This window comes from Uncinocarpus reesii, genomic scaffold (genome assembly GCF_000003515.1).
Source record: "Uncinocarpus reesii 1704 scaffold_3 genomic scaffold, whole genome shotgun sequence".
NCBI classification, from domain to species: domain Eukaryota; kingdom Fungi; phylum Ascomycota; class Eurotiomycetes; order Onygenales; family Onygenaceae; genus Uncinocarpus; species Uncinocarpus reesii.
The window spans coordinates 1,191,944-1,207,242 of NW_003052498.1; the positions used below are offsets into that span (position 1 = coordinate 1,191,944).

The 15,299-nt window shown below is 49.1% G+C and overlaps 6 protein-coding genes across 6 annotated transcripts; 4 read left to right on the plus strand and 2 right to left on the minus strand.

Annotated features, from left to right (window-relative positions):
• Nucleotides 1–169: 169 nt before the first annotated feature.
• On the plus strand, nucleotides 170–1,747 carry UREG_05183 (uncharacterized protein; the record flags this gene model as incomplete). The annotated part of the gene is made up of 4 exons (XM_002584448.1): nucleotides 170–277; nucleotides 333–593; nucleotides 661–1,575; nucleotides 1,634–1,747. 4 exons carry the CDS (start codon nucleotides 170–172, stop codon nucleotides 1,745–1,747), a joined length of 1,398 nt encoding a protein of 465 aa, XP_002584494.1.
• A 1,511-nt stretch (nucleotides 1,748–3,258) lies between these two features.
• On the plus strand, nucleotides 3,259–5,520 carry UREG_05184 (uncharacterized protein; the record flags this gene model as incomplete). Its single annotated transcript, XM_002584449.1, has 1 exon — nucleotides 3,259–5,520. The coding sequence occupies one exon, from the start codon at nucleotides 3,259–3,261 to the stop codon at nucleotides 5,518–5,520; it is 2,262 nt and encodes a 753-aa protein (XP_002584495.1).
• Nucleotides 5,521–6,947: 1,427 nt separating this feature from the next.
• UREG_05185 (uncharacterized protein) lies at nucleotides 6,948–7,445 on the plus strand (the record flags this gene model as incomplete). Its single annotated transcript, XM_002584450.1, has 2 exons — nucleotides 6,948–7,153; nucleotides 7,214–7,445. 2 exons carry the CDS (start codon nucleotides 6,948–6,950, stop codon nucleotides 7,443–7,445), a joined length of 438 nt encoding a protein of 145 aa, XP_002584496.1.
• Nucleotides 7,446–8,024: 579 nt separating this feature from the next.
• Nucleotides 8,025–8,399, minus strand: UREG_05186 (uncharacterized protein; the record flags this gene model as incomplete). Its single annotated transcript, XM_002584451.1, has 2 exons — nucleotides 8,025–8,225; nucleotides 8,286–8,399. The coding sequence occupies 2 exons, from the start codon at nucleotides 8,397–8,399 to the stop codon at nucleotides 8,025–8,027; spliced, it is 315 nt and encodes a 104-aa protein (XP_002584497.1).
• A 1,714-nt stretch (nucleotides 8,400–10,113) lies between these two features.
• UREG_05187 (uncharacterized protein) lies at nucleotides 10,114–11,811 on the minus strand (the record flags this gene model as incomplete). The annotated part of the gene is made up of 5 exons (XM_002584452.1): nucleotides 10,114–10,214; nucleotides 10,428–10,766; nucleotides 10,870–11,203; nucleotides 11,320–11,544; nucleotides 11,677–11,811. The coding sequence occupies 5 exons, from the start codon at nucleotides 11,809–11,811 to the stop codon at nucleotides 10,114–10,116; spliced, it is 1,134 nt and encodes a 377-aa protein (XP_002584498.1).
• Nucleotides 11,812–13,023: 1,212 nt separating this feature from the next.
• Nucleotides 13,024–15,067, plus strand: UREG_05188 (uncharacterized protein; the record flags this gene model as incomplete). The annotated part of the gene is made up of 4 exons (XM_002584453.1): nucleotides 13,024–13,262; nucleotides 13,328–13,866; nucleotides 13,916–14,474; nucleotides 14,644–15,067. 4 exons carry the CDS (start codon nucleotides 13,024–13,026, stop codon nucleotides 15,065–15,067), a joined length of 1,761 nt encoding a protein of 586 aa, XP_002584499.1.
• Nucleotides 15,068–15,299: the final 232 nt, after the last annotated feature.

The following is a 15,299-nucleotide window of genomic DNA, read 5'->3' on the forward strand; positions in this document are numbered from 1 at the left end:
GAGAATCCCAAGCTCCATGTTTGCACTGTTTGCCTCCAGGATGGCCAATGGCACTAGTCCGAACCTGGCTTAAAGCGTCTTGCCGGATTGTAAACAAACCAAACAGAGGGGGGTTTGCGCAGGCACAGCGCCAATCCACCGACTGTCGACTCTGTGCTTATCTGGTCAAATGGCTTACAGTTCCCGAGCTAGTCAGCAATTCCATCATGGCAATCAGCAGCAGCATAACCGAAACCGGAAGCCAAAGGAAGACGACACCGATGCCTTCCTCCGCCTTGTAGGTTCCCAGCTTCACGGCCAGCCCGCCGAACCAGGCTAACACTTGCTTCCAGCCGGACAAGGTCATTGCAGGATGTATCAACGATATCGGGATTCCTTTTACGGTAGCGGACTTGCTGAAGCCGAACCCGCAGCAAATACAGATCATTTTTGAATGGTTCGCGGAGCTCTTCATGAACACAACCCGGGAAACCGTGGAGCCTGCAATGCGCGCAGCGGCGGAAGATATATGTGGCGACCATGCTGGAATCATTCCCCATGATGCCCGCAATCTCATGGGCTTCTTTGTTTCCTTGCGCAAGCTCATGATTCAGGTATGGCAACGGCATTGAGCTCTCGCTGCCACCAATCGTCCGCTCAACTGACCGTTTTGAGGAATAGTGCGGAGTGCACGATTTTACTTTCACCGACCTCACCAAGCCTACTTATGATCGGGTTGCCAAGATATTTTCGTATATGATCAATTTTGTCCGATTTCGAGAGTCACAGACGGTGGTAATCGACGAGCATTTTAATAAATCCGAAAATACCAAATCCCGCATCGAAGCCCTATACGCCGAGAATCAGGAGATGGAGCAGCGTCTTGAAGAAATGCAGAATCAGCAGAAAGAAATGGAAGGGGTGGTTAGGGAGAAAGTCAGGCGGAACGATGAATTAAAAGCAAGATTGTTTGAGCTTCGACGGGACCAGGAACGTGTTGCGGAGACGTTTGAGAGAGTGAAAGGGGAAAAATTAAAAGCCCAGGGCTTGCTGGAGGAGAAGACGGAGAAATTGCTCAAAACTCGTCAAGAAAGCGAGAAGCTACGTCCTTATGTGTCACAAAGCCCTGCAATCCTTCAAGCATCCCTAACGGAACTATCGGAAAGTCTGACTCGGGACAAAATTCAGATCGATAATATGGAGAGGAGGATGCGGGCATTGCAAATGTCAATGGATACTTTTGGCATCATAAGCAATGATGTTCAAAGCTGTATCAAGGTTCTAGAGGATATTTCAGCGGAACTGCAGAAGGAGGAAGAGGAAGACGCAAGGGCGATCCGAAACAAGGACGCTTTGGCCGAGAGGGGAAACACAGTGAGAGAAGTTGCGCAAACAGAAAAACTACTTCAGAGGCAACTGGCCCGCTGGCATGAACGGACAGAAGCATTGAGAAAAAACGCCCGGGAAAAGGCCGAACAGGCCCAAATCAGAATGGAAGAATTGCATAACATCCAGAAGCAGCTTCGAGAGGAGCGAGCTGATAAACAGCGCGATATGGAGCGGAGGAAGATTCGAATTGAGCAATCAGAAAAGAAGGTATTCATTCGCGCCCCATGCATCTTGAGGACTTGATACTGATTTTTGCTATCTGCAGATGGTTGACCTCAAGGAGAATATCGAAAATGAGATCCATCGGGCACATGACGAGTACCTAAAGATGGAAGCGCATATTAAGCTCTATATTACGGAGATGGAAAAGTGTCTGTGACAATCAAATGTAGGAATGGGCCTTGGCGGAGTTCGGTTAGATTTTACTCTTTGAAGATACCCTATTGCTATCTGATGTTATTGCGGGGGAGTATTGGACAACACATGGAATGCCTGGGTATTTAGCATTTTATCGTACTTCAGTTGATATACTCAATATCCTATCCCTCTCTTTCAGTTGGATGATCAAAACAGAACCATCTCATTGCTACCCTTTTAATCTGAACGGTCTGAGCGGCCTGCTGTTCCTCTGGCGGTTTTGTCGAATTCAACAAGGGAACAACCGCATTCCACAAACTACTCGAAGCCGCAGGATCTTCCGCAGTATCACTATTACTCAATTCCCGACATTCACACAAGACCAGGCCCATCGCCATCCTTGCAGCAACTTCAACAGCAAGGCTTAGACTCCTCGAGATCCCTTGGGCAGAGAATTCGGAAGTGTGGACATGCAGAGCGATAAGGTTGATTATAGCGAGTAGCGGCCATCCCCGTTGGGAATCATTCTCTCCCGGCCTGGGCCATTTCCCCGACGTACCCAGGTAGGCGCGGAGGTGTTCGAGGCTGGGGCAAAACACCAAGGTCACTCGCTGCGACTTGTCAATGGCGTCGATCGTGTCAGAGAGAAGGCGAGTTGCCACGTTGTTTTGCTGAGGATAGCCCTCGGCGTCCTGGCGTTGGGACTGAAGCTGTATCGAGGACGAAAGTTGTTGTATGAACTTTGCTTTGGGCCAGCACACGATCACGGTGGCCTTGGAGAAGGTGCCGTGGAGAATGGAATCTAGAAAGTCCGTCACGAGGTCGAAGGACTGGACTGTTGGACGAGGAGGAGAATTCATGAAAGATGAATGGGGTTGGTGAGTTTGTCGTTGCAAGTCCGTCCAAACAACTCGGAGCGAGCGAGTGAATTGAACTACCTCATTCTCTAAGATTCCATTTCAGTGGCTTGCTGCCTGGTGAGATTATTAGATAGTATTTACTAAATGTAGTCAACTTACGGAGTACATCGTCAACGTTTCAAACGAAAACCGCCCCGGACTGAAGCATTCATTAGTTAACTTAATCAGCCAGCACCGTTGAATCTTGGCAGATTCGAAGGCCGCCAAACCAACCTGATCCTCACATCTCGCCGACCCCCGCAATCACCAGAGAAGCACCCCGGCGTGCAGCCAGGGTTAGCGGCGATGGAGACCGTATCACGGATATCTTCGATGATCGAAACTGGTGCATAAATCTCCCTCTCTTTGAACTTGCCTGGTTTTGACTAATCGGTACCGTGCCAGCCCGCGAACTCACTCTCGAGGCCGCCCACTCAGCTAGCAGCGCCAAATCCCAGAGACCAGGCTATGCTCCTCGAAATGCCTCTGCGTCACAAATCAAGAAGCTCCTTGATAGTAGGAATGATCGCGAAATCCTTGATGGGCTGCGGAAAGTTATTTCGGTAATCACCCTCTCTCTGGTCGAGAATCATAGGTCGGCCCGTTTGAGACTGATATTGACACATCCCAGATGATGTACAGAGCCGAACCATGTCTACCCTTCTTCTCTTCCATCGTTAAAAATGTTGCGAGCCCGAATGTCGAAATCAAGAAGCTCGTCTACATATATCTGTTGCAGTACGCCGAGGAGGAACCTGACCTCGCGCTTCTCTCTATCAATGCAATTCAAAAATCCCTGACGGATCAGAACCCTCAAGTACGTGCGCTGGCTCTACGAACAATGTCAGGCATTAGAGTCCCAGTGATAAGCCAGATCGTTTCTCTGGCGATTAAACGTGGATGCGGCGATATGAGCCCGCACGTCCGAAAAGCTGCAGCACTAGCCATTCCGAAATGTTACCGCTTGGACCCTAGCACACTACCCCAACTTACTGATTATCTTTCGATATTGCTGGGCGATAGCCAATATTTTGTGGTTGGACCAGCTGTGGCTGCGTTCATGGAGGTCTGCCCGGAGCGGATAGATATGATACATAAGTATTATCGCAGCATTGTGAGGAAATTAGTCGACATGGACGAATGGGGACAACTTGCGACCTTACGACTTATGACGGTATATGCAAGAAAGTGCTTCCCACGGAGGACGGAAAAGGTCAAGAAGTCTACTCTAAAGGGGTTCTATGATAACGAAAATGATACAGAGGCTGAGGCAGGGGAGGTCGGAGAAGAAGAAATCCAAGTTGTGGATCCAGACCTTGATCTTTTTCTAAAATCATGCAAGCCGCTACTCCAAAGTCGGAATTCTGCGGTCATCATCGATGTAGTGCGCTGTTTCCGATATTTAGGAACAATCGAGCAGTTGGAATCTACTGTGGGACCATTAGTCGCATTACTTCGCTGCCCCCCGGATATCGAATATATTGCTTTATACAACATTATTGCCGTCGCATTGCTTATTCCCAAAGCGTTTACTAAATACGTCTCTCATTTCTTAATTCGATCAACGGATCAGCCCCAGATATGGATACTGAAGTTGGAAATTCTCACTATACTTTTTCCTCAATGCGGAATGCATGTGAAAGGGATTATTCTCAGCGAATTGGAGCATTTTTCAAATGGATTCAACACAGACCTAGTTCGGGAAAGCGTTCGAGCCATCGGGAGGTGTGCTGAAAGTGACACCAGCGCCTCCAAAAAATGCTTACACATTCTTCTAAGGCAGCTCTCGAGCGTTGATGAAAATTTAGTGTCAGAGGCATTGACAGTGATACGACACCTTATTCAGCAAGAGCCTGCTTCGCACGAAAACACCGTTGTGATGCTGGCGAAAAGGCTTGACACAATAATAGGCCCAGAAGCGAGGGCAACTATAATATGGCTCGTGGGAGAATTTGCAGGATCAGACGTTGGGCGCAATATAGCCCCTGACATCTTAAGAGTTTTGGCCAAAGGGTTCGCGGATGAATCTGAAATGGCAAAACAGCAGATCCTGCTCTTGGGAGCTAAGGTTTACCTTCACCATCTCTTGCACAAGGCCAATTCTCCCGAAGCGATGCAGACACCTGAAGAGAATCAGCATGATGGCAATGATGCCAATGGTAGTGAAGAACACCCACCCCAAGAAGATGCAATCACAATCCTTTGGCGTTATATCCTTCTCTTGGTGCGTTACGATACCTCCTATGACCTTCGAGATCGAGCACGACTCTACAAAGCACTTTTAGAGAACCCTTCGTCAACAGAACTCGCCTGCTTGCTCCTCCTTGCCCCTAAACCGGTTCCGCACACTCCGTCACCCTCTCAATCCAGGAGAGATTTTGTTCTAGGCTCAGCTACCCTCGTCATCGGCCCCAATGCTGGTGTTCACGGCTTGGGCGGATACGAAGGTTTGCCAGACCAGGTGGAGCTGGGCGCAGAACCGGACCCCAGACTCAGAGACGAGGAAAGCAAGGGAGGGCTTAGCGAGCGAGGCTATGTCACGGCTGGTGAAATCTTGGATAGGGCGTTGCAGGAGCATGGTAACGGTGTGGCGACTGGAGATAAACAGAACGCCGCTGCGGTTGCCGGTCGAAGCAAGAACCTTACGCTGGACGACTGGCTGGCTGAGAGTGCGGAAGAGGAGGGAGATGACTCAGAAGAGAGTACGGAAGAAGAGTCGTCCGAAGAGGAAGGAACTACTGACGAAGGCTCGGATGAAGACGAAGACGAAGATGAGGAAGATGATGAAGGTGAAGAGGATACGAGTGATGGGGGAGAGGAGGCTAGCGACGATGGAGAATTCCAGGCCGGAGGTCGAGACGAGCAAACGAGGTTGATGGCGTCAATAAGCCACTAAGATCTAGAACGTTCAGGGGATGAAGGCCCGCACTAACGAACAATGACAACATGAACAAATACTTTAGCTCAATACCTTTTGTGAACATCGAGTGCGTAATCGACTCGCTGCGTATCCCATTGCCAGCTGCATACAGCCAGCCCAATTTCACGACTCTCTCTCGGGAGGCCCCTTCCCTTTTGCCACAGAGAGAGCGGACGCAATATGGTTCATCGCAGAGAAGCCGCAAGGCTCACTTAGGAGAACATTGGAAACGGATGGACATTGAAACACGACCCAGAGGTCCTGCCCATTGAAGCCCGACTCTCGACGTCCACAATCGAGGCCGGCAAGGTTTCGGCATCCCGTGGAGGGAGCCCGATTGGGTTAGTACCTCTCATCTCTAGCCGCAAATTGGACCAATCAGCGCTAGGCGATAGACGCGCTAGTTATCGGATTGCGAAGATATCATTGGCAGCGCTTATTACCAACCGGACTTAGGGCGAGATTTGGGTTCGGGTTGAAAGCTTGTTTTCGGCCTGTTTACTTTGGGGATATAGTTCTGCGCTCTCACGGTGCTTGCCTTGCGCTGGTCCCAAGATATAATGACAGTGCCTACCGTCTTTTCATGGACGGGCGCTCCGCTCTTTGGAAAGAGGCGAGTCAAAGAACTCTAACCCCCAAAGGACAAATACCCCCCTTTTCCCTTGCGTCAACGGTTTTTAGCCAACTTTTTCGCAACACCCCAGTCGAAGATACGCAGCTGCATCTTGCTCCCATCAGCATCTATTACTGAACATCTTTACTTCACCAATACTACCTTTCTGATTTTCCAAGCTGTTTTCCTTCTGAAGATGACATCGGCCAGTTCTTCTCGATCCCGTGGCGTCAATAGTGACCAGGCGGAGTTGCAGGGTATCGGCTCGCGAGATGGAGTTATGTACGAACTGAAGGTCTCACAGCAGCCCATCCGAGGACGAATGTGCGGATTCAGTGAAAAGGTCAGCTTCAAGTGATACGTCCCCCAGCATCCAAAACATTTATTAACGGATTTCTATTCTAGGACCGTAGAACGATTACTCCACCACCATGCGTTTCCCTGACCGTTTGGGCAGCTGATACATTTGACAAGATTAATACCGAGTAGGTACCATCCTCTCATTCACCGTATCACTAGATAGCTAACAATACCGTACAGCACTATTGATACTTGTTTCCTGGTTGCCACTGGTGAACTTTATGATATCCATGAAGTTCGAAATCTCAACATGCTTTCCCATCATGCGTGTTGCACATCGATCTCGAATGTGAAGAAAGATTCATTCAGTTCTGAGGTGGTACCGCAGCGCCCCGGTCCTTCAACGTCGCCTCCCCAGCCCGATCGCCCCGCGGACTATCAGGGTACTCCTGTACCTCCTCCGTTGGCTGGGGATCAGTGTTATCCCATGATGGCGGTTCCTTACCTTCAGCCTATGGGATATACTGGGAACTTGCAGAGCACCCCCTCATCCTCTACTCTGCCAAATGTGGTTGCGACCAATAACTTGGTTGGCAACACTTCTTCTACCGCTGCCAAGCTTAGAGACTTGACAGGCGAACGGGGAATTTGGTTTATTTTTAACGATTTGAGTGTTCGCGCACCGGGCGAATACCGGTGAGTGCCAGCCCTATATCTTGTTTTTTTCATCTACCTTATACTAACGCGCTTGGGTAGATTGAAAATTTCTATCATGGATTTGGGCAAAGCCTTGGCTCTAGGGGCTGCGCCAGAGCCCGGTACGCAGGATGAATCGTCTCCCGTCATCGCAAGTATATTCACGGATGTGTTCCGTGTCTATTCGGCAAAGACCTTCCCGGGAATGATCAATACCGAGCTCAGCAAGTGCTTTGTGGACCAGGGTGTAAGGATCCCGGTCAACTACAAGAATACCGCCCAACACGCATAGAATACCGAGGCCCTATTCATTTGTACAGTTTATATTCTCTGCGTCCTTGGCGATATTCTTGTAGCGGACCGAGATCCTTTCTCTCTGGTCCACAAAGCACTTGCGTAAGTCATTGAATCATGCCCAATTGGTTCGTTCGGCATGGGTGGTTGGGATTTGATTTCACCGTCTCTTTCACTGTCCCCTTCACCATCTCTGTATTTTCCATTTGTATTTGATTTACATCACTGCTTCTCCAGCTCCTGCTTGTTTCTTTTGTGATGCCATGTCGATTAGAGAGGAATGTCAATAGATTGGCTATGGCAAGATATGTTTGGAATTCAATTTCACTCTGTTCGTGTATTTTTATTTGTATTTGATTTACATCACAGCTGCTACAGCTGCTACTGCTCCTGCTTGTGATGCTATCTCGACCAGAGAGGAAATAATATTAATGTGTCCACTGATGAAATAAAAAAAAACGAGTGTCTGATCTAGTAGAAGAAAGCCGAAATCCGCTACTCAGCGGCTGTATCCATAGTACCTGCTGATAACTGAGCCATAACGTAGAGTTGCCGGGGGACCCGAGTTCGAGTAGGTTCAAGAAAGCTTTGGAATGTTTCGTAGCTTCTCGGAGGATCGAAGTTCGAGTTTAGATGCAGCAGCGCTGGCCCCATCGGCAGGGTTCAGGAGTGTCGTAAAAGACAGGTCGGAAGCCGGCAGGGCATGGGACTCTGTTGTTGGCGACACATCGGGGGCCTCTGTTACCAGCTTGATCCCGGCATGAAATAGCCATGGTGTCTAAATTTCATGAGTTTAGAAGACCCGATGCATATCTCGACGCCACTGGATGAGACTAACCGCTGACAGCGATGCTGCATTAAGAGGCATTAGCATGAAGTTGAAATATATCAGGGTGAAGGGTGAAGCGGCATACCCAAGGAAGGCAATGAAGAAAGTAGTGAAGAACTTCATTTTGATATCGGGAGGCGGGAGAATCAGTCTTTTGCGCGGAAGATGGGGTTTGGGGATTGTATAAGCTGGTCTTGATTTTGAATCGTAAATAATCAATATTTGTTGATGGAAAGCGAACAGAACTTGTCCCAGGGGGGCTTTGGGGTATTTATATTTCAACAGAGATCACCCAGGCATCTCAAGGCTCCCATATCCAAAGTCTGATCATGATAGCAATGGATAAGGGACCTCAGAGCTCCCATTGTCATCATAGTACCTTGTGGGATAGCCGCAGTGATCGGCAGCTGGTCAACTTTCAAATGCCTCCCGAAGATCACCCCAAGGCTTCGGCCTGCTGTGCAACATTTCTGTGGGGAAAAACGAGTGCTTCGACCCGCTATCAGTGGCGCAAAAATGGGTTGACGATTGGAGTCCCCGTAGCCATATTACAGAAAAATGCCCGCATTAGGAAAAGAACCTCACTCATGGACGAATTACTAGCAAGATGAGCCTCAAATCACTCCAGCTCAGCGCACACGGCATGTACATACAGACCTCGCATCCAATCGTTTGCCATTCAACTTGCTGTCCGGGAGGTTTCCCTGTTGACGCGGCCACTCTTAATGGACTCTTCTCCCGGAATACGATCTCAACTTCAGGTAGCCATGCAAAGAGGACTGAAACATTCACATTGGTGAACATGCATCCAGTCAATCAATTTGGCTCTGACGCCAATTTCAAAGCTTCAATTTGGGGTGAGCTGGCCCTATCTTATTGTGAGTAGAAGGTTCATATTAGGAAATATACCTCAAACAGGGCCTTGTCCAACAGCAGCTTGTTTGTGGGCGTCGATATGTGTTGTCTTTTTCCCAGACCTCCTTTATTTAGCAACTGCGGCTCGAATATTCAGCCTGGGCTTAAATCATTGTCGCGATAAGCTTGTTCTTCTGCGGACTCGCAATCCCGCTCCCATACCATCAGGTCACCCTTGATACTATGAGAGTTGGAGTGATGGCATTTCCATCCTCGCCGCAATACGAAGATCATCACAGTGTCTAGCCAGTTCCGGCGGAAATAGGCTTGCACAGAACTGCTTTTCTGGTCGAGGCTCCTTTGAGCGAATGCAAAGGTGTTCACAGACAGCATGGGAACGGGATCTCCCTGCTTCCTAGCTCTCTAATGCTGATTTCACATCTGACATGGAGTATGGAGGAGAAACTTGAGCTGAAAGGGGGTTCCATGGGTATTTTGTTCACTGCTTCTCGCGCTTATGTAGGTCAAGAAGAGGGGTGGACAAACAACTCAGTTGGATCAGCGGTATCTTTGTGATTTCCAACGGGCATTGTATGTACATACAATTGCTATTGGTAACATCCTACCGCTATATAACAAATGAGAGAGAAGGGTCACAATCACTGGTTTTCGGTAGAGACAAAGTGCCGACAATGCAAGACGCTGCTGTCGAGGAAGCTATTAATAGCTACACCAGCCCAGAAACGCCTTGGTCGGACTTACTATCATCCGATCATCCTTGCATAACCGCGAGGTTGCACTGCAGCGAGCTGATAAGACACTGATTATAGGAATAGTTCGATATATTTAGATTATTTTAAGGTAGGTTTGGGCTGCTCATCAGTGGGACAATGATCAAGGTAATGGTTAGTGTGAAGATTTCCATGCGCAAACCGCCGGTACATCACCACTTCGAGTGACTGAGATAGAATAAGGTTGATCATCATTGACGGACGGCAATCCAGAACTGCGCCCAGTACGCGTTTTTCGACAATGCGCGTGCATTAAACCCATACGGGGCTTCCTTCTGACGGACAGTTCTTCCTGGAAGGGTCAGATTTCCGTAATCCGGGTCTGTATCTAAGAATTCGAAGCCGATAGCTTGACAGATGTCGAGTATTTCGTCTAGAGATAGTTGAAGGAAAGGAGCAGAGCCATAGAGAAGTGGACCTAAATTGATCCACATTCCCCCTTAAAAATGCACAGTCGTTAGCGGCTCATTGTGCATAATTGGCAAAGGCTAACGTGCACTCATACCTGGTTTAAGGAGACGGTGAATCGTCTCGATATATGTTAGTAGATTGCGGGCCGTATCAATGAAGAATAGAGTGACTATGACGTCGAAGCGGCCGCTGTCGCTGTCTTGATTGAAAACCGTGGTAAAGTCGCCTTCAACGAGGAGGACAGAAGAAGGATCAACAAGCACCTCGGGGAAAGTGATTGATCGATGCAGCTCCGCGTTACTCGGCTGGTGAGACCACCAGTCAACATACGGGTGGATTGTTGTGGAGTTTGCCAGCGCGACTTTGGGGGAGGTTAAATAACGGTAGGCGAGATTCATAAACGATGACCATTCGTTGGCAGTCACTTCGAACCCTACAAGTAACAGTTAATATGTCGTCGTCAAGTTCAAGGTTTCGATAGGAGAAGTTGCCTTTTAAATCCGCGATGTCGTGCGCCAGGCGTCCAACACCCGAACCAGGCACAAGGACTTGAACAGGATCGCGGCTATCCCTGTTCGGATAATGTTTCTGAAGAGACTCAAGAATCTGGGGAAAGGTGTTCATCCGCTCATGTCCGCCTTCTGGTGCCCAATCCCGGACGAAATGTTTTAGAGCTTGCGAGACACTAACGCGTTCAGCAGATTTCCCGCCGGATTCAATCTCATCGGTAAATTGCTTAAACTCTAGAAATTCGACCTGGTAAAACGAGAGAGCACAATCAAATATTTCCTGGGCTATTTTATCATTTTTCTTAATCAGCTGCTCAGTGCGCCGAATCTTCTCCTCATAGCCAATAACGGACTCGACCAACTACCGGAGTTTGAGTTAGTCAGAGTGTAGTGATGCCTAGCGGAGGTTTCTCACGACGTTAAAGGCAAATGTGCGAGTTAAGTTGGGGTTGGAAAGCGATGATTATGGTTTCGTACCAGTTTCTGCTCCTTTCCCACATTACTGTACCTCCGGCGAATCGTATCTAATTCTTGCATGGCTGTCTTCTCATACCGGTAAAAACCATGCAGCGCCGACAGCAGTCGATGGCGAGCATGGTGCGTGGGTGGCTTGCCGCTTTGCCAATGCAACCGTTGGTAGAGCTGCTCCCTCTCCTGCTGATGCCGACCTGGAATATCCGAGACGGCAAAATGAAGCCTTGTCTAGAAATAAAACACCACCGTATTGGAAATCCGATTATACATGCAGGGCTGTTGGGAGGTACATTGTATCATACCTGTCGTGGCGTTCACATGAGCTCCTGCCACTGGGGGTCTTCTGGGTCTTTTACGTACCTCTGAAATAATCTTTGAAACGGCAACCTCTCTATTCTTTGCCGAGAAAAGAAATGAATCCCGGTTGAAGTAGATAGCGAAAAGGATAACCGCAGTGGTTGCGCCAATATGAAACCAAAGGCGAACCGGAATCATGGTCGACGTATATAGCTGTCCACAGTGCAATAGGCAAGTCGCAAGTAGCACCGGGCAAAAACACCCTCGAATGAAAAGGCTTGCCCTCATTCTTTTATACAACACGAGCATCCAAGGCTGCAAATGTGCTAGGGGGACCTTGGTGGTAGTTTTGCCGAGTAGCACTAGCTTTGCATTTATAACATTGGATATAGTCTGCCGTAATGCCAGAGCTCAATATCTCGGAGCTCTCGGTCGTTCCAAATGGAAGTGAGATCCGATCCACTCGACCCTACTCCGTAAACCAGCTTGAGTTCACGGATCAAGTCCAGCGGCTACCATCGTGCTTCACTCGTGGACTTGCTGGTCAAGGCATTGAACCCGAAGGCATGGAAAAGCAGCATTCAATGCCAGCTGGATCCGAGCACAAAGCAAGATGGTTACCCAACCGCCATGCCTGTGAGCTCGTCCCCCCTAGCACATATATCTCCATCAGATGTCGATATCGCCATCACCGTTCTTGGCCAGCCTTCTGATCCTTTCCCAAAAGCGTTAGACCGACCGCGTGCACGTGACAGGCCCTGCTCTAAGGAGTATTTTTGAAATCCATGGGAATCATCACTCTTTCTCAACATCATCTTCCGTCTCCTCCTCTGCACCGCTGCCTGTTCTCCTGGACGCTCTGTGTCCCTGACTCTGTTCATCCTCAGCAGCGGAGATACAGCAGTGCTGCTCCCTGCCTGGCCAGCTTGGCACGTATAACAATCGATTTTTGCTTGCTGTGAACCGGCCAGAACTTGATGTTCTGTTGCCTATATAGCAATTCTGCACGTTAGCTCTCTGTTTATATAACAGCCAAGTGATCTCCGCTTCTGGATAGTTCTTAGAGGCACACAGTGTCTGTTCGGTGCAGACACATTCACTCCGAGAGTGCAATATCCCATCCGGCCGTTATCCGGCCGTCTTTTGGATACAAACTGCCTTTTTGTTTCTGGGTCTTGAGATTTGAGAAAGCACCTTTTGGGTGTCTGGTCCCTGGCTTGGTTGATCAGTTGGGTGAGTTGCTGAAGGTGGTTGGATTGCTGCCGAGAGTGTTTACCCCCCGCCTTCTGATGCGTCCACGGCACATGATGCCAGCCTGTTAAAAAATATCCCACCGCCCTCACTTTCTTTTCAGTCTTTTCACCCTCCTCCTCAAGAACGCTACATATATCTTTCTAAAGGCGGGCCATCATGCCTGACCTAGCGGCGCCTGACGGGCTTTTGGGCTCTCATCCGCAGCCAGTTCCTACCTTCAACGGTCCCCAGCGAGGACATAGGGGTCATGGCAAACGACAGAGGAAACATCCGCCTTCCCACCAAGCGGGACCCTCCGGGGCATTAAGCGAGGCCACACAAGGGACATGCTACAATTGCGGATCTTCTGATCACTTTGTCCAAAACTGTCCTGAACGACGCCAGGACGGCCACCCGTAAGTCCAGCCTGCTCTGAGATCAACATTTCCCCGAGGTGGGCAGCTGATCTCGCCATTTCCAGCGGCTCACATAGAAATCCACATCCTCCCAAACGGCAGAGAACGGCAGGCTCAATGGAATCGCATCTTCGTGGAAATTCGTCGCACAAGCACAAGCCCCGCCCTCAACGAGGGTTCACACACCCGCCGCCGCCCGATTATCGCCAATATGAACCACCTGGGCACTATCCACCGCAGCCTCGTGATCCCTGGCACCATCCTCCGCCCCAACCTTATGGATATGCTCCTTATGGACCTCATGAACCGCCTTATCATTCGAATGCTTATGGACCCCAGTACCCTCCTCCTCGAGATGCTCACGGCCCTATTCAACAGGATTATTATCCTCCGCCGTACCCTCGCCACCATGGGGAACGGGACTACCCACCTTATCATTCGGAACATCGACCACCCGCGCCCAGGGATGTCCAACGCAGGCAAGCTCGAGATTACTGGAGTCGTTATGACAATGTGCGCTCAGTTGCACCAGTTGTTGAGCCTTGGATGGATGAGCTGGACCCTATTGAGATACCTGATACCAGACATGATCCAAATCAAATTGGTAAGCTATGCTGGCAACGCTTCTGTTTAAATGCTCATTGTGGATGCAGTGTGGAGACCACCGCAAGCCGTTGCTCGACCTCTACCTTCAACTTTGACTGACCGGGATGAGCTGACCATGCCGCCGCCGATGGCCTCTTTGCCCCGTGACATGTCTGTCTCAAAGTATATCCTGGATAAAAAAGCCGAAGAATTTGATTGCAACATCAGAGATACTGAGGATTGGCCCTTTATGATGGACGACCCAATTTTCCTAGAAATCCCAATGGACAGTGAGTTGATTTCCGTCAAAGAACTTCTTGCCATTCGAGCCAAAGTATACGAAACCCATCGTGTTGAGCGACAGCCTACACCTGCACCCAACGATGAGGAAGATGCGGAAAATGAGGAAATCAGATATGAAGATCCCGACCAAGCCAGCGATGGAGATCAAAACCAGGAAGTCTCATATACCAGTGACTCTGAGTCCTATGACAATCAATCCAGATCAGATGGCTCTCACCGTGAATTTCGGGATGAACCTTCTTCGCCTATATCTGGCGAGATCATCGAGCAAGACTTGTCTGAACAGCCACTCGACCAAGCAGACGATTCTCATTCGCCTTTGATGTAAGTTTCAGCCAGATAACTATCAAGTCATGTTTTAATGCAGAACCACTTTCTGAACTTTGAATAGTCATTCACGACAGGAGCCTATTGCCCACAATCAATTTTGGGATCGCAACAACCGCGATCATGGAAGACGAGGTGGCCCGCAACACGATATTAACTATTCTAGTCAGAAGCAACGCGACTATCGTTTGAACTCACAACCCGGATGGCGTGGTAGACAGCAACAACAATTCGTACCACCACCTCCACCTCCAAATGGGGATTCAATTCAGGCAAGGCGAGGATCCACGGAACATGCAAATGAAGTCGTCAATGGCTATTCCAGCGATAATCATCGTGAAAATGGCCGCGAAGAGCATGGTCATCGGCAAGAACCAGAAGCAACCTCCGGAAGCATTCACCAAGATCACCTGGACTCTCGAGGCTATGCAGCTTCTCATCGTCACCGCCATAAGCGAAATAGACCAGATGATGTTTCTGACAGCGGTGCTGAGGAGCCTCGTCGTCAAATTGACGATGTCACTCCAAGGATGAAGCGACGCCAGCCTCAAGTGGCGGAAGCTTACAGGTATATTCTCGTCGCCCAATAACAACGTGTGTACTTTTCTAATGTCATTTAGTCGTCGATGGTGAGCCGATGATCGACACCCAAACATTTCTGGCTACTTGTTCTCTTTTTTCTTTCGATAACCCATACCCTTTAAAATCTCTTAAACTGAAAAATCCTTTACTTGGGCCTACGGCTTAACCAGTCTGTCTTCTTTGCGAAAACCCCTCTCAATCGGCTCCGTCGGGAAGAGACAAGGCATCCAAACTTTTCGT